We start from the raw sequence: 27439 nt of genomic DNA, 5'->3' as shown, positions 1-27439 counted from the left end.
ATCTAAACTATCTTTAATAGAAACAAACTACCTGTGAAAATAACTGTATACATCTCTGCTTTGGGAACAAAATTCAGGATTTCTAAATAGGAACTTCTATTTGATAAGCATAGACATTTTACATATGGTATGCATGAACAATAAATGACTTAGCAAACTTGAGTTAATTGAAATGTTTTATGTTTGATGTTAAAGAAACTTATGTGAAGTGGTCTTGTTTTGTTTTGTTTTTCCAACAAAAACTAATGGACTTAGCAGGATGCAATTTAATAGCCCAGAGGGAAAACAACTTATTAGACTGAGAGAATGAGAGAAAAAAAATCTGAATTTTTGTGAAGCACTCTGTATTTTTAATACAAAGCACTGATAGGAATTAGTTTAAAGGCAAGCTTACACTGTTTTCAAACTAAGTATTTCAGAAAGAAACTAAAAACATTGTCAAAGGTTAGTCAAAATGATAGGAATACCATATTCAGAAGGAAGCAAGCTTTTCGTAAATGAGTTTTTTTTTGTTTTTCATTTTAGTCTCATGAAAAAGCTCCTAAGGTTTCTGCATGACAAGCATACATGATATAATTATGATAGCTCTGCGTGTTCCCAAACACCTACCAGATATGTACAGAAAACTTTATCCAAACAAATTTTACATTACATGTCAAAATTTGACTTTATTTCACAGGGATAAAAATAAAAATCTAAGAGCAAAAATTAGACTAGCATATGCATTCAGAACCAGAAAACTTCAAGTAGAATTTCCAGTTCTCAAAAATCTGTTGAGTTAAAGACCTTCCCAATGGAACATCACAATTATCTGAAGAACATAACACATTTTAAGAAGTTAAGATAAAATAGTATCAGTCATATAAATAAATACAATTGCAAAAGGCATGTAAAATACGTTTTCATGCCTACCCATCTAGAAGCAGGCTATTTTACCTATCGCTGCAAAAATAAAATGATTTTAAAGATGCCAGCATTTCCAGAATCTGAGGCCAGCCTGGCCAGCTTACTTGCAGTTCTTCTGATAACGAGGTGGTGATGGGACCAATCACGGTAACCTCTCATTTCTGTTTTATTGAGTTACAAAAGGCAATTTTACATCCTATTCTTCCAAAGGGGTTGAGGTTGTTCCCTCTTGCTTATGCGTGTGAGAATTTCTGATGTTTTAGGGCACTCTGGCAGTGCAGCCGAAGGCAGCTGCAGCATTTCCCACCAGGAAGGGAAGGAGCTAGGAGGGTGCAAAGCTTGAGGAAACAATCCGGAAAACCACAATACAGCTTCTTGGTCCTTACCTCACAAATTACCTCTAAGAATCAGACCCATAAAAATGCAGCTTATTATCTAAACATTTCAAAGAGGATCTTTTGTTAAGGATTAACAAAAGAATGACTATCCTAATTCTCTTTAAAATGCCAACCTTTAAAAAAATCGAACTCTCAAAGTCTTTTTGGAAAGTGCTTAAATCATTTGGAGATAAATATCACTTGGTGTCCTTGTTTTCTAACAAATGGCATTTTCCATTGTTTCCATTAATTTCACCCATATTCGTTTTAAAAATAACAAGGCCCCTATCCTCATCAGCAAAACAAAGATGAACGATTTATCATATAAAACCAGTAATTACATCCTGATTTACGGAAGATTTTTGTTTCTCCTTTTCGTCTGTTTTTAAGAAGTCCTCCCGTGATTAACTGTAAACAGGAATGGTTTACACCTCAAATTAGAAGCCATTAATTAGCATGACGAAGTCAACTGCAAGATACACAGATAATTTAAATTATTTAATCACTAATCACCTTGGCTAAAACTGTAATATACTCTTTCAATAACCTTCGGTAGGTTATCGACCGGTCAGTAATTTACCTCCATATCAGTTAGAGATAAGTATTAGCTAGCGTCTTTTCCTTTCCCTCAGGTTTATATTAGCCCTTCTTGTAAACACTTTAAAAAGCTTTAAGGTTCTTCACTCCCAAATCCCTAATTAGCCATCACTAGCCTTTTTGTAATAAGGGGGGAAAGATGGTCTGAAGTACAAATCTGGAGTTCCTCTTGTCCGTTTAACAAAACATTTTTTTAAAAAAATCGAACGCTTCAAGCAATGGTAGTAATAAAAGAAATATGCAGAGGTGGCTTCGGGAAATAACGGGTTTGCAAAACGCAAGTGCTGCACCCAAAAAAAAAAAAAAAAAGGGCAGCCCGAACCTCTATTGCAATCCACCGCACTCCAATAAATTACACAACACTTGCACAGGCTGCAGAAATATCGCAGGACAAGACTTACACAGATGCCAATCCGCAGCATTTATACACATGCACATGGCAAGACAGAAAGCAAACACTAGCGTTCAAGTCGGGCAGGGCGGCGCGATCCCGACTTGGCCCAGCGTGTGAGTGCTCCCTAAGTGTCTCTGTGCGTGCGTGAGAGTGAGCCCCGTCCTCCCGGCATTTCCCCTCTTTGGGCAGTTTTGCTTCATTTGTTTCCTATTTCTGCTACATAGAAACTAACTTCCATCTCAGCCCAGCCAGCGCCGCTGAATAGAGCCTGTGCTGCGGCTCCGTGTGCGTCAGATCCCTCCGCGCAGCCGTGCCGGCCCCCTCCTTCCCTCCCTCCCTCCCTCGCTGCCCCCTCCCGCGGGCGGCCTCCTTCGAGAAAGCGCCTGCCAACCAGCCCGCCGCTTCGGTTCCGGCCTCCTCTCGGGCCGCGAATAAATAAATAAGTCGCGGCCCGGGCCGCGCGGAGGGGTGACGGCGCGGGCGCAGGCCTAGGCCGAGGCACTCCTTTTCCCGCGGGGGGCGGAGGCGGCGAGTGCGGGCCGCGAAGGCGCGGACTCCTTTCTGCGGCGGAGGGATCCCGGCGGAGGCGGCCGCAGCCGGGGCCGCTGCCTGAGAGTTGTTGTTTCCTCCTCCTCCTCCTCCGCCTCCGCCGCCGTTGCTTGAATGGTGGAGCCGAGGCTCGGCTCGTGAGCACACACTGACAGCTACAGGGCAGGCGGCGGCACCGTCCCCGCTTCCCCTCGGCGGCGGGGTGTCCCGCCGGCGGCCCCGAAGTGACCCGCAAACATGTCTCGTGAGAGGAAAGGCCTCTCGGAGCTGCGATCGGGTAAGTCGGGCGCTGCGGGGCCGCCGTGCCGGGCGGACTCGCCCGCGGGCCCCCGCCCCCCGCGGCCGCTCAGCCCGTGTCTCCCCGTCCCTCTCTCCCGCGCAGAGCTCTACTTCCTCATCGCCCGGTTCCTGGAAGATGGACCCTGTCAGCAGGCGGCTCAGGTAGGCGCGGCGCCGCGGCGCGGGCCGGGCGCGGCGGGGGCGGGCGCTCGCGTGGCCGCCGCGGGCGTGGGGGAGGCGCTGCGGCGGCGGCGAGGCCAGCGGCACCGGGGCGCGGGGCTCAGCGTCCCGCTTTGTTGTTGCAGTGCTGATCGCAAGCTGGCGAGAAGGAGGTAAGGGCCGCGGCGGTCGGCGCAGTCCCGTCGTCGCAACTGGCCTATCCCGGGCCGTGCCGCGAAGCCGGTGCGTCCGGCGGGGCGCTGGGCGCGGGGTGCGGGGGGTCCGGCGGGGCGCGGGCGGGCCGGGAGGGAGCGGAGCGGGCCGGGCCGGGGGCCGCGCTCACCGGGCGTCCTGTCCCCGCAGCTGCTGCCCCGGCGCACCGACTGGACTGGGAAGGAGCACCCCCGGACCTACCAGAATCTGGTGAGACATTCGCAGCGCACAGCAAAGAAACTTTTCCCCGAGTCGAATAAAAATTGAATTTCCCGCAATTTTTTTACAGAGACAAAAACTTGGCCTCAGAACGGGAAAGCTGCAAAGGCCACGGGGAGGGTTGGGAGGCAGGAGCGGGGGCGGCGGGGGGCGGCGGCTGGGGGTGCGGTGACGCCCCGGGCCGCAGGGCGCGAAATTTATTTGCCGATTATTTGTTAATGCTGCCTAGAAATAAGCATAACGTCATGAGTGTTTGTGCAGTGCAAGGCCGGAGGAGGCACGGGCCCGGCGCGCGCGTCCGTAGCGGGCGACGGGGGGCGCGCGCGAGGCGGCGCAGGGGCGCGCGGCGGCGGCGGCATGAGCGGCCAGCGGAGCGGCGCAAGCCTGGAGAGCGCGCTCGCCAGCTCCTCGCTTGCTCTGCACGCGCGGCCGGCTCAGCTTTCTCCAGACCCACACAATAGCTGGTGACTAACTGCTCCGAAGTGGCATTAGCATTTCACAAGAAGGCCATTCAGCCAACGGAGGAACCTTGGCAAGAATTTTTTTCTTTTTCCTTTTTTACCCCCCTCTCCTTTTCCTTTTGCTTTCTGTAGATTCAGACTTAGATTTTTTTTTTTAATTTTTGTTTATTTTGAATCTTTTTTTTTTTTTCTCTTTTGGTTGGAGTCGTTCAGATGTTTAATGGTAGCTACCCAGCGGCACATTGTGCATTTATAAAAACATATCTGCTGAAGTAGAAACCTGGAAGTTTTAACAGGCGTTTTCTAGTTTTGCTGATTCTTGGGGTCTGTTTCCTTTTATGAAAAATCGTTAGTGGAGGGCATGAAGAGTTTTGATTTTTATCTACATAGTTACCGTTGTCTGGACCTTGGCTCTTAATTTTTTGTTTATATTGAGATGTTTTGTTTAATTGCTTGAAAGTAACTTTTTTTTATAGTTGGAGGGTTTTTCTAGGCAATAATTAAAAAAAAAAATTGCCTTCCAAAAATGGAGCTATTACTTGAGTATTGTTAATGGAAAGGTGAAGTCTCAATGCTAGTTTACTCTGTTAAAGGAGCCGTAGTTTCCGAAGTGTCTTTGCTTATACACTGATAGAAGTTGTTGGTATGAATGTATTGACTAGCCAGTCACAGCAGGGCCCATTGGGCAGTAGAAATTCAGACAATACATTGAAAAAAAATTTGGGGGGACGTTTTTTGACTGCTTGAGGTAGTTGTAATTACTCCTGTTGTCAGGGCTGTAGTGATTAGGCAGTTTTAGTAGTTCCCAATGGTATGTCTTCCATGAGGTGGTGGCATGACATGATTTTGATAGCTTTTGTTTGATTTTAAGTAGGATTCCAATAGCTTTCGTGTGTATGTCTTACGATTTATCAACTGTAGTCGACTATGGTTGTTTAGGCTTAAGAGATCTAATGGAGACTGTTTTCATTTCCATGCCTCAAGTTAGTTTTCAAGTAGTGATTTAGGGTAGTTCAGTCAGTACTTGGGCCAGTCCCAAAGTGATTAGAATTTGAAGTAAACTCCACAGTTTACTATTTGCAATATTTTAAGTTTTTAGATTTATAATTTTTGACAAAATCTTCACTGTCATGTCTTCCTGGCTGTTTAAGAAAAACGAAACTCTTAAAAATACAAAGATATGGCATGTTTTACCAAACTCATTTTTTTCCCTCCCTTTAAAAATCCCACGAATTCCAAGTCACTAAATATTGCTATCTTTTTAACTTTAACTGAGAAATATTACGTAATACTATGTTTTTTGATTGAAGCAACTAATAGTGTTTGACCAAAAAATGGGAATGGCTAATCTGTGTAGGAATATTAATTTTGTTTGTCTAGTGAAAGCACTACTGCAGATTTAGATTTAGACCTAATTTAATTTTGGAGGGGGTTCTCATTGGTTCAGATATTAGTAAAAAAATGTTCACAGTTTTTCAGATTTCTTAAATTGTCTTTGTTAGTATGTTATTTATCAAAAGCTACATGTTTTGTGGTTTCTCTTGCTTGAAAAGTGTTTTTACCTAGCAGTCAATGATGGCTTTACTCTTAAGACAGGTAAAAATTCTTACTGGAACTTGGAGTCATCCTTTCTTTTGTTTATTCAACATAAAACTTTCTGCTGGATGCAAGGCATCCTTTGAAGTGCTTTTGTATCCATCAGATTATATGCTGAGGTATGTGAGAATATGAGTTAACTTTATCTCTTTTTAATTGCAATTTTAGTTAGCTTTAAAAACATTTTGATTACCAGGTTTCTGAGCACATTAGTAATCTGAAAATTTTATGTTTTGCTAAACACATACAAAGACTCTTGTATATTATGTTTTCTTAAATTAATCTCATGACTACTTCAAATTGAATTAACAATAATTGCTTTAAAATTATTTGGTGTGTAAAAATGTGGTTTGAATAATTTCTGCTTCTACCTGGAAATGGCTTGCTGATAAACTGAACAGTATTTTAAGTGGAAGAATTCATGTGAAATTGGAATTTTCTAGAAAATCTTTAGGAAAGAGATGCATATTTGTACCTAGTGAATTTAAAAATAAGTATTGATCAGCATTGATAGCTTATGAATAATAGTATTCCAATGATTCAGTTTTGAATCAGGGAAAATGGAGTGTTTACTGCAGTTTTGAAAGTTGGAGTGTTTAGTGCAGTTTGGGAGTTTTATAAGTTAAAAAAGTAAAATTGATAGATGTGATCAAAAAAGGGAATTCTCACAAGCTGAGAATTTTGTTTTGGTATAAGAATTTGATGAAGTATTATCTGGGTGAACACTTAAACATTCTTTTAAAACTTGATAGGATATTTGATTTAAGTTTACTTAGGATTATATTTGTTAACCTGTAATTTTCTTAAGGTAAAGGACTTTTTCAAGTATGTATCAGAATTCTTTAAATGAAGCCAAGCATTAAGCCAAAAAAGGTATTTTTTAAATAGGCTGACCTTGAACTATCTGTGTAGGCAAGGTTGACCTTGGATTTCTGATATCCCTGCTTCTACTCCCAAAGTGCTGGTATTACAGAGTGGTTTCTGCAGTGCTAGGAATGAATCAAGTAGGAGCTCTGTGCATGCTTGATAACTTCAACTTCACAGTTGAGCTGGCTGCATCTTCAATCCAGCCAAATTTTTATGCAGTAAGAAAGAGGCCTATTTTTTTGGACAGCGGTTTCAGTTTTTTTTTTTTTTTTTTTTTTTTTTTTTTTTGGGATTTCACTTATCCCAAGGCAGTCTGGAACTAGCTATATACAGTCGGATGGCCTTCAGTTCTGTCTTCTGCCTCACCTTCCTAAGTGTTGGGATTATAGGAGTGATCGATTTGGCTCATTTCTTAACTGTGTATTTGAATTTGTTGGTTTTTTAGTTTTGTTTCCCAATTGTCTCCTTAATTAGTCTTGACTGCTATTTTATTACATCTTAAAGCAGATTAGTAAAGCATTTTCACCAGACTTGGGATGCTTTGATTGCGTTGTTTTTTTTCTTACAGGTTATTTGTTTTTTTCAATTGAGTTAATGTTTTGCTAATTTATTTAAATGATGCAGTTTGCTTTAAAAAGTATTCATTTTCTTAAATTGAATCTTATTAGATATCTTTTTGTCAAAGGAAAGAATTAGAAGTCAGGAGTTGTGGTTTGTTATCTTAAACCCTGGTGATAATTAGCTTGCAGGTGATTCGGGAAAACTAACTTCTTGCCTTGGTTATTTGTAATCATATGTAGAAGCATGGATTGAAAATTATTTGGAAATATGATTTTGAGTTAGAAATGGCAGTGCATTGTTTTTAGGTGCTTAGCATTCACTTTTGGAGTTTAGTATCTGTTTTTAAAACAAAGAACTGGATTCATTTATAAAATTAATGTATACTTCTGATGGGTTTTATGCATGTGTGATTGTGGAGGTCAGGACAACCTTGAGGTGGTCCTGAGGCACCACCCACTTCCTTTTTCTTTTCAGATAGTTTCACTGGCTTACAATTCTGTTAGTAGGCTAGACTGGCTGTGCAGCATGTTCCAGAGATCCATGTACCTGTTTGTCTTTCCAGAGCTAGAATTAATTGCAAGTGTGGATGCCTGGTGTTTTTTAACATGGGTTTTGGGCACCAAACCCAAGCACTTAATCTATCCCCCAGGCCCATAAATTTTTAAATGAAATAAATCCACATTAAATTCTTAATACTCAAATTGTAAAGTGATGTGGACATAAAGGGGTAGCAGAATTGTTTCTTTCTTAACTGCATGACGGAGACAGAGGAGTATTGAAGGTGTCCGTAAAGTGGTCTAATGATGGTAAGTCCACCTTAAAAGGCTGGGAGTAGTGATTGGTATAGGGTTTGAGTTTGCTCTTGGCAACCATAGTGACAGTAATAAAGGTTGTTGAACTGTGGTGGTGTAAGTTTTCTGTAAGGAAAGCATTTCTATTTGAGATACAAGCACTCATAACTTTCTCAGCCTAGCAATACTTTATAAAAACGCTACCTTAAAACTTTAGGAAGTACTGCTAATATACATTTTAGATTTAAAGATGAAATAACACTAAGAAATAGAAAGAAGGTCAGTGAATGTAAAACAAATAATTCGTTAGGTATTGTGGATATATCTATAGATAAATATTGCTATGACTTTCTGTGAGCAAACATTCAATGTTTGGGTGGCTGAATTATCTTGAACTGAGGCTGGAGTTAGAACAACTGTGGTCAAGCAGTTGGCTAGTGTGAATGAGGTCCTGGGTTTGTGTTCAGGACCAAGAAAAGGAAAACCAAACAGTGAAGAGGAAAGTAAAACCCTAAACTTATTGAAGATGAGTGAAGCCTTTTTTTTTTTTTTTTTTTTTTGTGAAGATTGTAGCTACTTTGGAGTAGGCAAAGAAGAGAGATTGTTAACATTGGGTCCTTTTATTCAGAAATTTGGAATTTAAAGCCAGAGTAGTTGTGAAAATTGTCACATGTGTTGTTCTTAGACTACTTAAAGATGTGTTCCAAGCAATTTAGTGATTTAGAATTGATATTATTCTTGGTTAGTTTTAGTTTAAATAAATACTGTCAAGTTTTTAATCAATGTGGAGGCTCTTTGTCAGGATAGGCTGTAATTTTTTATCTTTGTTGGTTACATCTGGAAAATTCTTTGCCTGCAGACATTTTTCTCTGTCCCAAGTTTTGTCATTATGTACCTATTCCTGTGGAGCTTCAACACTTGGGCAGTTTATTTTGAACAGTACTTCATCTAATGAGTGAATTCATTCTTATGAGTAGTTTTCTTATGTGATTTTAGAACAATATTAATTTACCTGGCCTTGAGTTATCAGACAATAAAACAATTTCCTAGTTACTTTTTACTGACATCAGGAAGCTCAGGTATTATATGAGTACAATGGACATAAAAATTACCCTCTAATTAGGGATTTTTAAGTTAATTTTGTAATTAAGTCTAAAAGTGTTAAGGGCTGTCAAATTTAGGAAAGTTAAATTACAATGTTTTCAGCTTCATATTTTGTTTGAGAGGATGTTTTGAAAGTTAATAAATTTCTTTGAAAAAATATTTTGAAGCCATTTTGAAGAATTAATATGTGAAGTTAATAAATTTGCAATTAATGAGGTATTGAGCATGTGGAATATACAAGTGTATAAATGTTCTATGATATGAGGAAAATTAAGCTAATTTATCGAATTTGAGAATGTAAGGTATTATTACAAGTCAAAAACAGTGATAGAGAGCAGTCATTTATATAAATTTGAGAACTTTTGGTTACTGCCTATGAGGCAATAAGTCTACCTTTAGCTATTTAGTACACATGCATGTGCAGTCTGAGTTTTCATGGATGGTTTGATGAGAGGTTTTTGATATTAAGGAAATCTAAGTAGCATTGTAGTTTGGTATATCTTCTGTTTAGTTTAAAGTGAAACTAATGAGATTTGTCATCTAAGTTATACATGGCATTACAGATGATGGTAGCATGTTACAGAAGCAATACCAAAGAATGCATGGATTCTGCCACAGTTGGCATGACATCCTGGGTTCCTGTCATGGATGGAGAGCATATATATAACACAGGGAAGGTTGCAGTGTAACAATGCAAGAAATAACTGTGGTGCACCGAGTCTCAGTTGACTCTGGTTTACTTTTGGAGGCAGAAACACTAGTTTGTAGGCAGCTTGGTGAGACATGTGTCTGAAACTTCAGTATTTCTACATGTTAGGTGATAGTTATTTTGAGTTCTGAAAACCGAAACATACCTAAAATTGAAACTGGTTGTTCTGTCAGTATTACTTATGTTGACACTTTTAGGAATAAGCAATTTAAGGATTTTTTTCCCTATCATTAGAAAGTATCTTCACCAGATTTATAAACTTGAGTTTTAAATTATATTCTAATATGTTTGAGAGAAAATTTATTGCACATAGCAAATATTTGATTTTAAAAACTAAATGTGTTACTCTAGAGCACCCCTACTATTCTGTGTGGAGGAATCTGAAGAGTTTTTGTTGTTGTTGCTGTTTTTAAGCAATACAATCATATTGTAAATAAAGTTGAAAATGTTTATATTGCCATTTTCTTTAAGTGACGGATAGTATCGATAAGACCAACAGAATTCTTATGGTTGACTGAATTCTTGAAAACAAGCATTCATGTTGTAAGTTGTAGCTTTAGGGATTTGATCGGGAGGAAACAGTTCCCCTGTTAAGTAGATGAGAAGGGTGTTATGGAAAAGGACCTAGAAAGGTTATGCCTTGGGAAAGGGAACGTTATTAATCTTCACCCACCCACCCCCACTTTTGGTGATAATACCTTATAGACTGCTGAAGAGAAGTAGTGGCAAACAAAACACTGAGATATATATTCCTTGGGTCTACATATGTTAGAATATTTTAATAGTACCTGATTTGGGGAATTGTCTGTGGCTTTGAAAATGTTTGACACTACTAGAATAAAGCACTAGAATGAATACAGTGAAACATTGTTTTGTTCTCTATGTGCTAGAATAGGTGCTAATAAAATGTTTGCAGTATTGGGGAGTGGTGAAGTCAGCAATTCTTATTCGTTAAAGTGTCAATTTACCTAATAATCATTTATTAATCCCCTGAAGTTCTGTTAGGTACCTTGTAGACAGGTTAACAGGTCTAATCCTGTTTACATAAGACACAGACAAGTTAGTTGATGGTGAGTCAGTATAGTATGAAGTCTTCTGAAATCTTGCTAGAGAGGCACAGAATAGATTTCCGATGAGGATATAGCTACCATTAGATTCCCACTGAGGTTTAAAGTATCAAGATTTATTAGGAATTAATGTACATACTACAAAACGTTAAGGGTGATCAAGGGAAACTTGAAACAAAAACAAAGGATGTGCAAAAAGACAGGACTAGGGTGGTATGAACAGCTCGTGGAAGACAGTGAAGCATAGACAGACGTGAGGGAAATGAGGTGTGGAAGTGGGAGGATAAAGAAAAGGTTTCTAGTAGACAAGTTTCTATATTTAATATCTCAAAAACCGGAGAAGGCATAGCAGTTAAGAGCTGAATGTGTCGTCTAACTGGAAAGTCAAAGTTGAGTTTGAAAAATTGGAATATTCTGTATTATCAAAGAAAGCTTTAGTCAAAGTGGATTCACAGTATTTTACTAAAAGGTAGAGATCTGTAGAAAAGGTTACCGGGCTTACTACTTGAAAAGGCATTGTGCCTGCAGATTCTAAAGCAAGACTGTTATAAACTTCATCTAGTTAAAAGACTGAAAAAGGAACTTTGAGCAGTTTTTAGAGGTCACATTAAAATTTTAGCCATTGAGATGGCTCAGTTTTTAAGAGCATTTGTAGCTCTTGCCAAGGACCTGAGCTGAGATTCCAACATATGCATGAGGCATCTCATAACCCTGTAACTCCAGTTCCTGGGAATCTAATGCTTTTTTGCCTTGGCAGGCAATGGTGGCGTCAAGAAACAAGTAAATTTAGAAAAATCTTTAAAAAATAATAATTGTGTAAGTTTTGATCCCAAAGTCATCCTACAAATACTTCAGGCCTTTTTATTTAATCTTCTTCTTCTTCTTCTTCTTCTTCTTCTTCTTCTTCTTCTTCTTCTTCTTCTTCTTCTTCTTCTTCTATTTAAGGGGTGTGTGTGTGTGTGTGTGTGTGTGTGTGTGTGTGTGTGTGTATGTATGTATGTATGTATGTATGTATGATACAGGAGATGTTCTGCTCCGTCACTCTCTATATTAGTCCTTTGAGACAGGGTCTTCTACTGATCCTGACCCTAGACTAACAATCAGTAAGCCCCAGCAGTCTTCCCATCTCTGTCCTCAATGCTGGGGTTATAGGCATGTGTGACCACCCTGGATCTTCATGTGGGCTTTAGGGATTTGAACTCTGCTCCCCATGCTTGACCAACAAGCACTCCTACATGCTGAGCCATCTTCTTAGGCTTAATTATATTTTTAGCTGACACAGAATTCTTTAGGGGTAAAGTGCAATGTAAGGCACATATATATTGTATTGCTATCAGTCAGCATTTAGCATATCTGTCACCTAATACATTGATATATCTGTGTGGTAAGAACATTCAAATTACTTTGAGCTGTTTAGATAACTTTGCTAACTGGTCACCTTGTATGCAGAATCCAGAATTTTCTGGGGCTTATCAGTGAAAAGTATAAATATAATTTTAAAAATCATTTATTTTGTTATGTTTTCTTTTAAACACTAAAGATGATTTAATTTACTAATTTAGTACTCATTAGTGTTTCTTTCTCTTTTGATAATTTAAGACAGGGTTTTTCTGTATAACAGCCCTAGCTGTCCTGGAACTTGCTTTGTAGACTGGCCTGGGCTTGAACTCAAAGAGATCCTCCTGCCTCTGCTTTCTGAGTATGCCACCACCACCGGGCATTGTTAATGTTTCTTAAAGCAGATACTAGGGAGACAATAGTGCTGTGGCTAAACAAGTCAGGGAAATCGTGGGTTAAACAAAATGAAAAGCAGATTTATCTGGAGTCTCAGAGGCTTCACTGACACTGGCCAGAAGAGTATAGTATATTGTACATAGCTTGTAATATATATTTTATTATCTTTTTCTAAAGATACTCATCCTGCCAAGCCTTTTTGACTACTTAAATGTGTACATTCTAGACTGCTGTTTTTAATTATCAGTGTGACAGCATGGCTCCATTTATGACAGGATTGTCTTCTGGAGTAAGAGTTCTCTTTTTGACTTCATGTTAGAAGTCTGTTTATTAGTCAACTTTAAAAAATATTTACGCTACTTTTCAGAGTATAATAAAACTTAAAGTGTATCTTGGTGGTGGAATGCTTGCCCTGCATGCTCATGGCCTTGAGGTCTATCCCCAGCACTGAGGAAGGGGAAGTAAAAAGGATTTATCTATTTACATAGCCCTCAGTATTATTTTAAGAAATTATTAAGTTTGGCCAGTAGGTGAAATACTTTGAAATTTGGGCTTAAGGCTCCAAATACTTTTAGACTTTGGCTCAGGGCCCTTAACATTACATATTACTGGGTTCTTTTGTTAATGTGTGTTGCACTTTACTGGTGTTTGCAGTTAATGTTTCATATACTAGAAATACTATTAAACTCCAGTATAGTAACCTAATTTCATGTTATCACAGGTAACATAAATGCTACAAATTTTTAAAACCAATTTATAAGGGAAGTGGCTTTTATTTACCTTTTTGTGTATCTATAGTATTTGGTTACTTAGATCATTAGTCTTTGTTGACTCTTGTGAAATCCTAAGTGTGTATGTGGCCTCTGGAAACCAGTACTGCACAGAAAAAATGGCTGGGAAAAGGCAACCAAGGTTTTATTCTTAGTTAGGATTTTACCTGGAAAATTGTCATGGCTATCAGTATGTTTTAAGAGCACCTTACTTGAAATGGTTAGTTTCTACAATAGGACATATTTCATAACTTTGGTGGTAAATGTAAAGTGGTGAAATAGTATATATTTGTTATAATTTAATTCATTTTGGATTTTGAGAATATTTATTAGAAGATGAAATAATAAAAAGAATGAACATTACGGTTTCAAATGCTGATGTAAGTTAATCAGTGATGTGGAGTTCTTAATGTGGTCTGTCTTTTTATAGTAGTAGGTTATTTTACTGTTAAACTTGCTTGATGCAAAAGTTAGAATTTTGCCCCCTCCCCATCCCTTTTAAAGGTTTTTGGTAAATTAAAAATTTAGCATGGTAGGACATAGTGGTGCATACTTTCAATCCCAGCACTGGGGAGGCAGAGGTAGGCAATCTCTTAATTTAAGGCCAACATGGTCTACATAATGAGTTCCAGAACAGCTGGAGCTATGGAAAGAAACCCTGTCTCTCTAAAAACAACAAAAGTTAGCACAGATGGTATATTAAATACCCTTAAACTTTGTGTAATGAAAATCTAAAAATATTAATTGTCTTTAGTTTTTAATTATTTTAGAGACATAATAGCAGTTTCAAAACTGATTTTTTTTTGTGGGTTTTTTGTTGTTGCTGATTTTTGTTTTTGAAAATGCAATTGCTGTGTATTTTTCTTTTTTATGGAGGTGGGGGAATAGTCAGTTTCTACCCCAGGATAGCCTCGACTTTACATAGTAGAGCATCTGCATCTCCAGACTGCTGAGGTCATAGGTGTGTACCACCAGATCCCAGGTATGTAGTGTTAGAGATGAAAACCCAGTTCCTTATGCATCCTGGGCAAGCTACCAATGGAGATACGTCCCCTGCCCTGAAACTGTATGTTTATCATTGTTTTGTAATGGCATTGGCCAGCATGTTAATTTTTACAACTTTGTTTAGTTTACATTAAATTTGTAGCAACTTTTTCTTCCTCAGTGTACTAAATGATGGGTAACTCTGTTCTGTGGAATAAGTGGTTTAAAAATCTGAATATTCTCTTGGAGTGAAAACAGTGTTGATTAGCCTAAACAGATTGTAATTTTTGTAACTGTTTTATTTAACATTACATAACAAATATTTTTGTTTGTCTGGAACATAATAGGTGCTTATGTTTGGTTTTGACCCAATAGGTGAAGTATTATAGACATCTTGCACCTGATCACTTGCTGCAAATCTGTCATCGACTAGGACCTCTTCTTGAGCAAGAAATTCCTCAGAGTGTCCCTGGAGTACAAACTTTATTAGGAGCTGGGAGACAGTCCTTGCTACGTACAAATAAAAGTATGGATGCATTATATTACAATTTAAACATTCACTTTCTCAGTTTTTGTATTTTATTTTTGTATTTATAAAATGCATGTTTTGATAGGCTGCAAGCATGTGGTATGGAAAGGATCTGCTCTGGCTGCACTACATTGTGGAAGACCACCAGAGTCTCCAGTTAACTATGGTAGCCCGCCTAGCATTGGTGAGTTGAGTTTACTATGTTGTGGTTTCCTCTAGGTAAAAAATAATTGAAAAGAAAATTTTTAGTTACTGTGTTGTCAGAGAACTTTATATTATGTGTATACTATGTATATATCAACATTCAAGAAGAAAAAAACCTCAGATTTTCATACATAAATACTTTTAATAATGAAGTCATAATGTACAGTTGTAAATTATAGGAATTGTTTCTTATGAAGATTGGTCATCTCATTAATGTTTCATTTTTCCTAAAACTTCTTTACTAAAAACTATATTATGTTTAGTTAATTAGTATCATAATTCCAGTTAAATGTAAACATCTAGTTATTAAATAACTAGTTTGGTTTTTTTAATAAGCATTGCATAGTTTTGTCTAGAAGTTTCAAAGAACAAATTTGCATGTAAGTTTTCCTCTTGAATTGCTTTCTAGACACAGCCTATCAGCTCTATTACTGCTAGACTTTGCCCTGATAAATTAATAGAACATCCTTGGGACTTGCTTTTTTGATCTTGTCTTAAACTTTTCTCCTTTCCAGTATATTGTCTAACACGATAATCTTAACTTTATATGACTTTACCTTTGTTCTTCCCAAAGAAATATAAACAGGTAAATTATGCTATTTTAGAGATATTTATTTCATCTACCATTATGTCATTTCCTGGCTTTTAGATCTTAAGTTAGTCCTAGCTTCTTCTTTCATGTGCATTCTCCTGTCGAATGTCTTTTAGTGGAGCTGAAAAATACTTATTATTTTAAAATAATATCTGCTTCATTATTTCTCCTTTATAGGACTTAACTTAATCAAATGAAGTCCTTTTTGTTGTTTAGTCTGTTACTCTCTTTTCCGTTTACATTTTTTTTCTTTTTGTGATACATTCTGGGTCACTTCCTCTTACCTGTTTTCCAAAAAATGCCCTGATATTTGTATGATGTATAATCATGGTTGGTTATATTTTGTTTGTTTATCTTCTATTAGTAAGATTTATTGTTGTTTTATATTAATATAACAAAAATAATTCTGTAAATTATGCTATACTGCTTTTCCTAGTCATTAATTTTCCCTACCATTATTGTTCCTTTCTTCCTTTCCGTTCATACTTTACTCCTCTATAATTACTTCTCACTTAGTGCTCTTAACCTAAACACAGTCATTGCAACCTGCTTTCTTAATAGTTGCTTTCCTTTCACAAGTCATTTTCTTGAGCTTTCTTCATCAGAGTTTTAGTGTAACAGTTTTACAGCTTGTGATTTTTAATTTCAAACTTAGCTATTTTCTTTTTTTATTGCCATTTGTTTCTTAATTTATCTTTTTATTTCTCATTTCCATTGGGCACAATGAAATTTTTTTCGCGTTTCTATCTTCTGTAAACAGAAAGGGGCATTGTCCCTCTAGGGTCATTTTCTTCCCTTCATTTTTTTTTTTTTTCTTTTCCTTATAAAATAGAATAGTTCTCAAAAATTCCTGAGATATATTTGCATTATACCAAAGTTCCTTTTTTTAAAATTTCCATTTCAAGTTATGGTTGACAAAACAAAGGGGTAAGTTTTTGAAAAATAGCAGTTTCCATAGTTTAGTGCTCTTAAAGTAACTCAACTACTAATTAAGGATGTACTCACCATTTACATGAAACAGATTGCTATCTTTTCATTAGGTCTTAAACTTTTTCAATCTCTTCAAGAATCCTTTGAATTTAATGTTTGAACATTTCCTGGGAAGATTTTTGGAAATTAAGAAGTTCATAGTCTGGCTGAGTTGATTTTTATATAGGCGTTAGTGCTTTATTTAGCTCCTCCAGTAAGACTCCATGAAAAAAATAGTCTCCTACAAAATTACTTTCTTTTGTAACACATAATGCTTTGATTGCTTAGGAACAGTCAATGTAAATAAATGCTAGGGTAAAATAGCTTTGGGTTTGCAGAACAAGTGGTGTCATTTGCACTTCATAGCAGCTCTGTAAGAGACCCCTTTTATTAACAAAGAAACCAAATTGTAGGCGTGGTAACCAATTCAGTGCGTTTTCTGGTTGCTTTGGTTTGCAGCTTCTGCATTTGCCTTTATATCACTATAATATAGCACCCTGTTCCTTTATATCACTATTTTATAGCGCCCTGTTACTTCTATGAAATTCTTTATGCATTAAGATATCAGCTGTTTCCATTTATTATCTGAATGTTGTAATTGTTGAAAGTGTGCCTTAGTATAGGAACTGTAAGAATAATGAAGTGTGGTATATTCTGCCAAGTTTTATGTATTGTGAAATCAGGTACTCGGTTCCTTAAGAAAATTATAGGAATCTTTGTGTGTTAGACTTATAAATGAGAATGACTTCGAATTTGCCATTCTCTCCGCTTTACCTCTTGAGAGCTGAGATTGCAAGTGTGTACCTTTTATCACACCTGCTTTATCTTGTGCTAGGGATGGAACTCAGTGTTTTGTAGATATTGTACAAGAACTCCACCAATTAAGCTACATCCATAACCCCAAATTTTGTAGTTTGAATAGTTGGATTTATTTCACTAAATTAGCTTTTGCTTTTAGTTGCATTCTTTACAGTTTCATTTTCATTGCTGCCAAGAGAAAAAGCCACAATAAATTATCTTAAAGCAAATCTCCAATTTCTCCTTAAAGACCTTAGACACATTCTCACCAGAATTTATTTACAATGCATCTATCACGTATTCTAATTTTTTCTCTTGACACTTGTCCTTTTGTATTTTGTGTGCTAATCATACTAAACTATGTTTAGGGCCTTTTCTTTTTCATCATTTTATTGAGATAGGATCTTACTCTGCATTTCAGACTGACTTTGCAGAGTTGGAATTATAAACCTGTATCACTTGTCTAACTCTGTAACTGACTCTTTTAATGGAATGTATTTTGTTTGTGTGTGGTGTGTGCATTTCCTACTACACATTCGTATGCAGGTCAGAGAACAATTAGTGGCAATTGATTTTTCTTCCTCATGTGGGACCTGGGGATTGAACTCTGGGTATTTGGCTTGGTAGCAAATCCCTTAACCCTCTGAGCCATCTCCTGTCTCTACTTTGTTAATGCCTTTTTAAGCCCCGAGGCCATTGTACATGCTGTTCCTTCAATTTGGAAATATATTTCCCCCGTCAATATTTTTTGTCTTATTTATTTTTCAGTTTTTAGATTTCTAGAGAAATTACTTGAATTTTTCTCCATATGTTTGGAGCCTTTACTATATATTCCAAATTTTCTATCTACCTTTTGCCTCTGGGATTTTTACTTCTGTGTATCTTACTTTCGCTGCTTCTCGTGTTGACACTGGGTGTGTCCCTCTTGTTCTCCTCATTCTCGTCTCAAGCCTAGATTTCTCCTATTTATTCTCTCTACCCTTCCAATGTCTCTCCTGCCTAGCTATTGGCTATTCAACTTTTTATTAGACCAGTCAGGTGCCTTAGGCAGGCAATGCAGCACATCTTTATTATATAATTAAACACACATCCTTACAATCATTAAGTAAATGCAGCACAAACAATGTAACATACTTTTATATAGTTAAAGTAATATTCTGCAACATAAATAAATGTAATGCATCTTTGTCCAGTTAAAATAATACTCTACACCAATGTTGTTAAGCCTTCATTTCCTGTCTTCCTTGCTGGATTCAATCTTCACAATGGTTAACTCTCTCTATTAACATCCTGTTGCCTACACGTGGCTCATATGTGCTCTGTAAATGTTAGTTGGCTCAAAGTTAAATGACTGAGATGTTTGACATAGAGAAAAACTATATAACTTTTTAAGGGTAGACATTTAAAGGTAGTTCTAAGTTTGATCCCCAGCACCAACCAAAAAACAAAGTATTGTTACATGGTATTGTTACATGGTATATATGTTATATGTACCAGTATTTTCTAGTTGAAGTAGCATCAGGTTGATTTCTAGTAAAGAAAATGGGAAATAAATACCATTTCTAGTAATAATTATAGTCATTATCTTTTCTTTTTCATTTTATTCCTTATGTACTTTGCTCATGAAACTTTTTGTATAATTCTTGGGATTATCATTTCTTCCTGCCTAAAATTTCACCTGCTTTGCTGCTTTTTTCTTTTTTAGAAATTGTTCATCTCTTAAAGTATTTACTAAATCTGTTGGTTTTTTTTTTTTTTTTAAACAACTAAAGACAAAAACTGAACATGTGAGGATTTAGCTCCTAAGTATACCAATCCTTTTATTTATATTAGTAAAATAAAGAGAAAAGCTTTCATGGTTGTTCTGTTGCCCAAGAGATTATTTCCATCTTCTATTCCTCATTACCTCTCTTAATTATTATTAAACTGATTATGGGATTGTCCTTCTGATATTGTAATCATCATCTTTGGCTATGTTAGAGCTGTTCATTATGTGATTTATCTTCCTCTGCTCCAGGTGGTGCTGTAGAAATGAACCAAATCATGTTGAAATATTTGCCACATGCTGGCCTTCAAGTTAGGATTTTTAGGTTGTCATTTTCTGCTAATGTCTTTATTAATAGTAACCTCAGAACAATTTTCATGTGTCTATAGTGAATTAGATGTTCCCTTTTAAATCTTGCTTCCTAAATAAAATAGAACATAACTATCTTTGATCTACCTTACTTTAAAAGCACAGTGAATTTGTGTGTTTGGGTAGGGAGTATTCCTGTGTAAATGTATGTGCAGGGACAAACCCATGCATACACATGTGGAGGCCAGAAGTAACATGTCCTACTCTTGCTCTTCACCTCATTTCTTGAGTCAGGATCTGTCATTGGTTGTGCTAGGCTGACTGGCCAGCAGGTCTCCTGGATGTCACTGTCTCTGTCTCCTCAGTACTGAGGCCATCATGTCTGGCTTTTATGTGGGTGACCTGTTCCAAACGCAGGTCCTTATGCATACATAGCAAACACTTTACCCACTGAGCTAGCCTCTCAGTGAGAGATTTTATAAATCAAATGTAAAGCCAAATATAGTCAGACATTCTTTTGGGCCATCAGCCCTGAAATAATGGAATGGAGACTTATTAATTATGAAAGCTTGGCCTTTAGTTTAGGTTTGTTCCCAACTAGCTCTTAGAGTGTAAATTAACCTGTTTCTATTACCTAAGTTCCACCACATGGATTTTTAACAACTCCATTTTGTGAGTCTGGACTTGTTCTGTGTCTCTCCTGAGCCTAGATTCATCTCCTGAGTTCCTTTCTCTCTGGAAATCCCACCTATCCTCTCCTGCCTAGCTATTGGCCATTCAGCTCTTTATTAAGTCAATCAAAATAAAACAATGACACATTTTCCACACTGTGTGATCAAATATCCCACAATTACCAAAATTGAGGGCCTGTTGTGTTTATCTTCTTGCTTACAAATCAGAATATGTGATAGGTGAATTTTTTTGTTACTGCTTTTGCTTTTTGAGGCATTGTCTTCTGATGCTAGCCTTATGCTTGCACTCTTTTTGCCTTAGTCTCCTTTATGTTGGGGTTACAGGTGTTCCATTGTACCCACCAATATATGAATTCTTATAATACTCAATTTTCAGTTCATGTAGAGTTGGCATTGGGCATTTTCTGTAGCATAATATATTTTCTTTTTCTTTTTTTTTCTTTTTTTTTTTTCAGACAGGGCTTCTCTGTTTAGGTTTGGAGCCACTCCTGGCACTCAAACTTTAGGCCAGGCTGGCCTTAAACTTACAGAGATCCACCTGCCTCTGCCTTCCAAGTGCTGGGATTAAAGATGTGCACCACCACTGCCCGACTTCATATTCTTCAATATGCTTGATTTTTAATATTGTTTGTGATTAAGTAAATTTACATTTCTTGAATCTGAGTATTTTCTATCAAGCTTTGGATTTAAGTTAATCTGTCTAGACATTATAGAAAGAATTTGTACCCAGTAGAAGAAAGCTTGGAAATTACAGAAAAGCTTAAAAAAAAATTATAGTTTGGGATATTTCCTTTCAGTCTTTTTTCCTAATGTTTCTTTTTGGTTTTTTGAGACAGGGTTTTTCTGTGTAGCTTTGGAGCCTGTCCTGGAACTAGCTCTTGTAAACCAGGCTGGTCTTGAACTCACAGAGATCTGCCTGCCTGTACCTCCTGAGTGCTGGGATTAAAGGCATGCGCCACCACCACCCTGCTCCTAATGTTTTTTGTTTGTTTGTTTGTTTGTTTTTTGGTTTTTCGAGACAGGGTTTGTCTGTGTAGCTTTGGAGCCTATCCTGGCACTCACTCTGGAGACCAGGCTGGCCTCGAACTCACAGAGATCCACCTGCCTCTGCCTCCCAAGTGCTGGGATTAAAGGCGTGCGCTACCGACGCCTGGTCCTAATGTTGATGTAAGCAACATTGAGTATATTCTGGCACCAAAGTGTTGGGATCATTACAATTTATTTTGCTTTCTTTCTGATGAGGCATATAGATTCTTATGGTAAAGATATGAATGCATACAAAGTGCTTTGAGTAGTTTCTAGGAAAGCACTCAGTAAATGTTACCCATTATGAGCCATTATTTCCAGATATACTGCATTGATATTTCTCAGCATTATTGAACTTCATCTGCTAGTATTTAACTTTAAAAAATACATTTATTTTTGTTTGTGGATATACCTTTGCCACAGTGCTCCTGTGAAGATCAGAGGACAACCAGTAGGAATCCGTTCTCTTATTCTACCCTGGGGATTAAACTTCATTGGTCCATTTTTCTGGCCCAGATTTTACATTATTGAAGTAATTCTCCCATGAGCCTCTCTAGCTGTAATGGCTAGATGTTGATGGCTTCCGTTTTTTCTTCAGTCATTTTTTTCATTGTATTTGATGTATGGTTTTTAGTGTCATGACTTAAAGAATTATAAATAGTGTTTTGTTTTTGACTGTCAGTATCATACATCCTTTTTGTTAGAACTCTTTTGTCGTCCCTTGAAATACCATTTTATGTAAATGAATAGCATATTAAATACTTTATATCATACAGTATATTTATATGATAGAAATTCTGAGATCAGTATTATCCTATAAAGACAGGTATTTGCTTAGAGTGAACTTGGAATCATAGGGATATTGCTCTCTGAAAGTTTGGTCATGAATACAGAACTATTTCACTAAAATTGAAGATGGGACATACAATAATTTGGTTTTTTTGTGCTCTTAAAGTTTTATCACTTTGTTGTAATTAAAATTTAGTTTCATAGACTTCCAAAGTCTTTATTTACAGAGATTGTAAGCCTTATTTAAAAAGCCTTTCTTGACATTGTGGAGATTAAAATGAAACCTAGTTACAGATTATTCACAGTTTCTGTTTTGATTTAATGTAGGAAACATTTTGGTGTTTATTATTGTAAATCTTACTTAGAGGATACCAGGAAACTTTTCAAGTCTGTTTTTTAAACCATAGTCACAATTAAATTAGACAAGGTAGGATAATAAAATTAATGTACAATTATTTGAAAGTTCTACTAAAACATCCCAATGTTTCTTATCTGAGTTCTTATTTTGTATAAAAAAAAAAAAAAGACTTGGGAACCGGGCGCTGGTGGCACACACCTTTAATCCCAGCACTCAGGAAGCAGAGGCAAGGGGATCTCTGTGAGCTGGAGGCCAGCCTGGTCTTCAGAGAGAGAGTTCCAGGACAACCTCCAAAGCAATACGGAGAAACCCTGTCTTGAACTCCATCCCCCCCCCCAAAAAAAAAGACTTGAGTTGTTCAAATTATACTGAAATACTTTCTGAGTTACATATTTTACCTCTTCATTTTCTCCTCTTCTAATTGTTCTTTCACAGAAATTGTTTCTCTGCGTTTAGAATCTGCATGCAGTTGACTTCTTGTAATCTTTAGGTGAATAGACAGACTTTGCTTTTGTAAATTTGGAGCTCTGGGGCCTCCAGTTCTGATGTTCAGGGGGAAACAGCTTTCCTACAGGAGAATAGGTAGTACATCAAATGTTATATTTATCTTAAAAATATTTTTCAAATTATAGTTAATTTTGATCTTTCAACTTGGGTAATTTATTACAGTTTTAACCTGAATACTTGTACGTTTTTCTGAGTACTTTCCAAAAGGAGAAAAAGTCTAAACATTGAGAGGGAAACAGTATTTCTGCCTTTTTAGTATTCAGTTGATTTTGGCAAATGTATTTTTTACTATCATTGAAAATGTAGTTAACCAAGATTATCATAGATACTGTTTTGTGGCAACTGTTTGTGTGCTTGTGCATGTGTATTCCTTAAACTTGGTACAGCTAATGCCTGTATAACAAAAAATGGGGTAACATTGCTGAAGTTAGAAAATTTTAGAAAAATTTTAGAAAATCATCTGCATTAAAAAATTGACCCAACTGTAAGAACTTGATAATGAAAGATGTCAGTTTATCAGCAGATGATTCTAAATTGAGACTTGAAAGAAATATTTTTATTTCTTAATTTCTTCAAAATTAGTTAATAATCAAGAATAAAATATCTTAAAATAGACTCATAATGAAAAATACCCAGGAATATCAAAATGCCATTAATTGTAAAACTAAAATGCTTGGTAATGGCATAGATTAGCTTACCATAATTGTTAATCATAGTTTAATAGAAAAGAGGAGAATGAATAAAATTTAGAGGCTAGTTGCAGTGGTTACTTATTTGGGGGAGGAAAAGCCTTTGGAAGTTGTTTTAGTCATTGTTTTATTGCTGTGAAGAGACATTGTGACCAAGGCAAAGTTAATTGAATACTTAAAAGTTTCAGAGGTTTACTCAGTTTTCATCTTGGTGGTGAACATGGGGGCATGCAGGCAGCCATAGTGCTGGAGAAGCAGTTAAGAGCACATATCTTGATCTGTAGGCAGGGAGAGACTGGGCCTGACATGGGCTTTTAATGCCTCAGAGTCCACCCCCAGTGACACCTACTCCAAAGCCACACCTAATCTTTTTAATACTTCCAAAGAGTTCCATTACCTAGTGATTAAGCATTCAAATATGAGTCTCTGGGACCCATTCTCATTCATACTGCCACATTGCACTCCCTGGCACACATACGATTGTGACTAAATCATAATGCAAAATGTATTTACAATCCAACTTCAAAATATTCATAATCTTTCAGTTTCAATATTGTTTAAAAGTCCAGAGTCTCTCCTGAGACTTACAGTCTCTTAACTGTAACCCCCTGTAAAACCAAACAAAAAAGCAGATCACATGCTTCTAGTATATTATAATGGCACAGAATACACATTACCTTTCAAAAGAGAGGAAAGGGAGCATAATGTGGAAAAATACTGCATCAAAGCAAGCCTGAAAACTAGCAGGACAAACTCCAAATTCTACGTCTTCGTGTCTGAAGTCAAAGGGCTCTTCAGATTTCCAACTGTTTTCTGTAGCATAAATTCTAGTTGGTCTTAATAATAACAACTCAGAGACAGATATTGAGGTTAAAGCTGAAGATCAGAAAAGCAAAGTTACCAGCCACTAGAGTTCTTACCTCTACCAATGCTCAGACCAAAATGGTGATCTTGTCCTCAGACTGTACTGAGCTCCTGTCTCTTCAACCTTGTATTCCTCTTTAGTGCTGGGATTAAAGGCGTGGGATCCCAAGTGCTGAGACCACCTTTGTGTGAGCTCTGTTGCTCTTGTAGACTAGATCAATTTCATGTAGTCCTGGGTGGCCTTGAACTAACAGAGATCCGTCTGTCTCAGTCTCCTGAATGCTAGGATTAAAGGTGTGTACCACCACTGCCTGGCCTCTATAATTAACTAACTAACCAACTAACCAACTAACCAACTAACCAACTAACCAACTAACCAACTAACCAACCAACCAACCAACCAACCAACCAACCAACCAACCAACCAACTAACTAACTAACTAACGTAGCTACCTTTGCACTCTGATTTTCAGGCAAAATATCACCACCGTTTTCAGCTTTGTTAACTTCATACTTGATTCTTGGACTGGTTTCAAAACTGGTCTGTAGTTCTTCTCAGCAGTTGTCCCATGGTTCTGGCATCTTTACATCTTGGGCTCTCCAACACAGTCAAAAATTCACTTTCACAGCTTGATGTAGTGGCCTCTCTGGGTCTCCATGCAGAGACACCCCTGACATATGCCTGGCCTCAGTGACTTTCCTTGGCCATAAAGGGAGATTGTACAGCCCTTTTCTTGTATCCTTGACTCTAAAGCCATTTCAGTGTGGCCAAAGCTGCTAAGTTCTGCTTGCTGGGGCTAGAATTTGGCCATCTCTCTTTCAGTTATATTTGCATCAGCTTTCTGTTATTGATAGTTTCTTTCACTGCTTAAGCTTTCCTTTAATCCCCTTTCACAAGTTGGAAGCTTAGCTGGGTGGAATCTTGCATTGAGATCTCCCTTTATTCTATTTAGCATCAGGCTTTAAAATTTTTATCTCCTTGAACTCCATTACATTTCCTGGTGCTCTTTTTCTCCTCAAATCGTAAATTTTAATTTTTCCTTGTTCAGCTTGCTCCTTCTCATTATAGATCTGCCTAAGAGTGACCACTAATAACTGCAAAACAGTCCATAGTAGGCTGTGTTGAAATTTCCTCTGCTAATATCATTAATCTAAAACTCTTCAATTTAGCCTTAGGCAGATATTTAGGACAAGGGCAACAGCAGCCATATTATTTGACAAAATATAAAAATGGTCTCTAGGCCACTTACTAATTTTCTTCTTCTCTGGAGCTTCTTGAGCTGGGTCTCTGTACTGTTTCCATGTTCCAATAAGGATGGCCCATTAAGCCCCACTTTAAGCATCCAACTGTTTGTTCTATTTCAAAGTCCTAACCAACATCTTCCAAAACTCCCCCCTTAAAATAGCATGGTCAGGCCTATTAGATCAGTACCTTACTCTCGGTACCAACACTGTCTAGTCACTATTGCTGCGAAGAGATGCCTTGACTAGGTCAACACAAGTGAAAACATTTAATTGGGGACTTGCATGCAGTTTCAGAGGTCTAGTCCGTTGTCATCATGGTGGTGCGTGTGGTGTTGAGAGCTTCATCCTGAATTGCAGGTAGAGAGGAACTGGGCCTGGCTTGGGTTTTTGGTACCTCAAAGCCCACTCCCAGTGACAGGCTTCTCCTAACAAGGCCACACCTCCTAAACCTTTTACTTTTTCCAGAGCTGTACTCCCTGGTGACTAAGCATTTAAATGTGAAACTGTGGAGATCACTCTCAGAAACTCACGTTGTAATGTATATTAAAGTAGCAGATGTATTAAAAGACTAAATGAGAAATGTAAACAAAAATCTTAAAAGTAGATATTGTACTGTTTTTTCAGGAGGACTACTGAATTGGGAGAAAGTGAGACAGGAAAAATTGATACTAGTGATTGCAAAGTGTGATAAATGTGTCAAAGGACAGCATTATATAAGAGCCAAGTATGTTGTGGAAAATGAAAATGATTTTCCATAATGTAAATGGAGAAAAGAGTAATTTGCTTAAACTTATAAGAACTCAGATTGAAGTAGCATGTACAGGTCTGCACCAGTTCCTCAGTATTATGTATTATGTATGGCTTTCGGTTTAGTGTTCTTATGGGACTCCTGAGTGTGCAGATGAAAGAGAATCTAATTCTTGTGCCTTTTCTTGGGCTTTTTTCCTTCTGTTGCTTTGTCTAGTCCAACTTCAGTGTGTAGTTTTATCTTATGTCTTATTGTGTTGTATTTTATTATTATCTCTTAGCTTGTTTTTCTAATGAGAGACAGAAAGGGAGTGGATAAGGATGGAAGGGAGAGGTGGGGAGGAACTGCCAGGAATGGGGCGTACTAATAGTAATGAGGATATATTATGCGAGAGAAGAATATATTTGCCATAAAAGGAAAAACAAAGTAACTTGCTTGAACATAAATATAGCATAGGTGTTAAAGTACAGTTTTTGATGATAGCTTGTACAATTTATGAAATCCCTTTGGGTGTTGGTTATGCATTGTACTTTTGCAATTATGCTTTATTTTCTAATTGACTATGTGCCATAATTGTGGCTAGAAAAATAACTCAATTGTTGATAAATAGCTGGAAGAAAGAAGTGATTTGTTTGGGAAGTTTTGTCTTTGTGATACAGAAATTAATGGGTTTGAACTTTACAGCTTGATACCTTACATATAAATGTATTGTTTTACATACACATGTTTATTATAATGTTGTGGGCTTTTCATTTGTAGTTAAAAGGATCCCTATTTCAAATGGCTAATAATTTCCAAATTTTTTTATTTCATTACTGATTTATTTTCAGAAAATTGAGTAAACATAATTTAGTTATGCTCTCATCTGTAAATTAAGCCAATTTAGCAGAGTAGTTGAAATACAAAGCAGTATTTGGAGATAGAAAACATCTTTTTACTTATCAGATACATGTATCCTCCATTTTTATTTTATTCTTAAACTTATTTTATTGCTATGTTACTTATTTATTAATTCACT

General features: G+C 37.2%; 1 protein-coding gene across 1 annotated transcript in view; it reads left to right on the top strand.

Annotated features, from left to right (window-relative positions):
- Positions 1–2830: 2830 nt before the first annotated feature.
- Positions 2831–27439, top strand: part of Phip (pleckstrin homology domain interacting protein) — a 116481-nt gene continuing 91872 nt past the window's right edge. The window contains exons 1-5 of the mRNA XM_035444226.1: positions 2831–3100; positions 3206–3423; positions 3460–3684; positions 14713–14863; positions 14952–15050. Coding sequence (XP_035300117.1) covers positions 3061–3100; positions 3206–3423; positions 3460–3684; positions 14713–14863; positions 14952–15050 — 733 coding nt within the window. The 5' untranslated portion in view covers positions 2831–3060. The remainder of the gene's footprint in view (positions 3101–3205; positions 3424–3459; positions 3685–14712; positions 14864–14951; positions 15051–27439) is intronic.

Source organism: Cricetulus griseus, chromosome 4 (assembly GCF_003668045.3).
Source record: "Cricetulus griseus strain 17A/GY chromosome 4, alternate assembly CriGri-PICRH-1.0, whole genome shotgun sequence".
NCBI lineage: Eukaryota > Metazoa > Chordata > Mammalia > Rodentia > Cricetidae > Cricetulus > Cricetulus griseus.
Note: the sequence above shows the minus strand (reverse complement) of the source record. Positions and strands in the feature narration are given on the sequence as shown.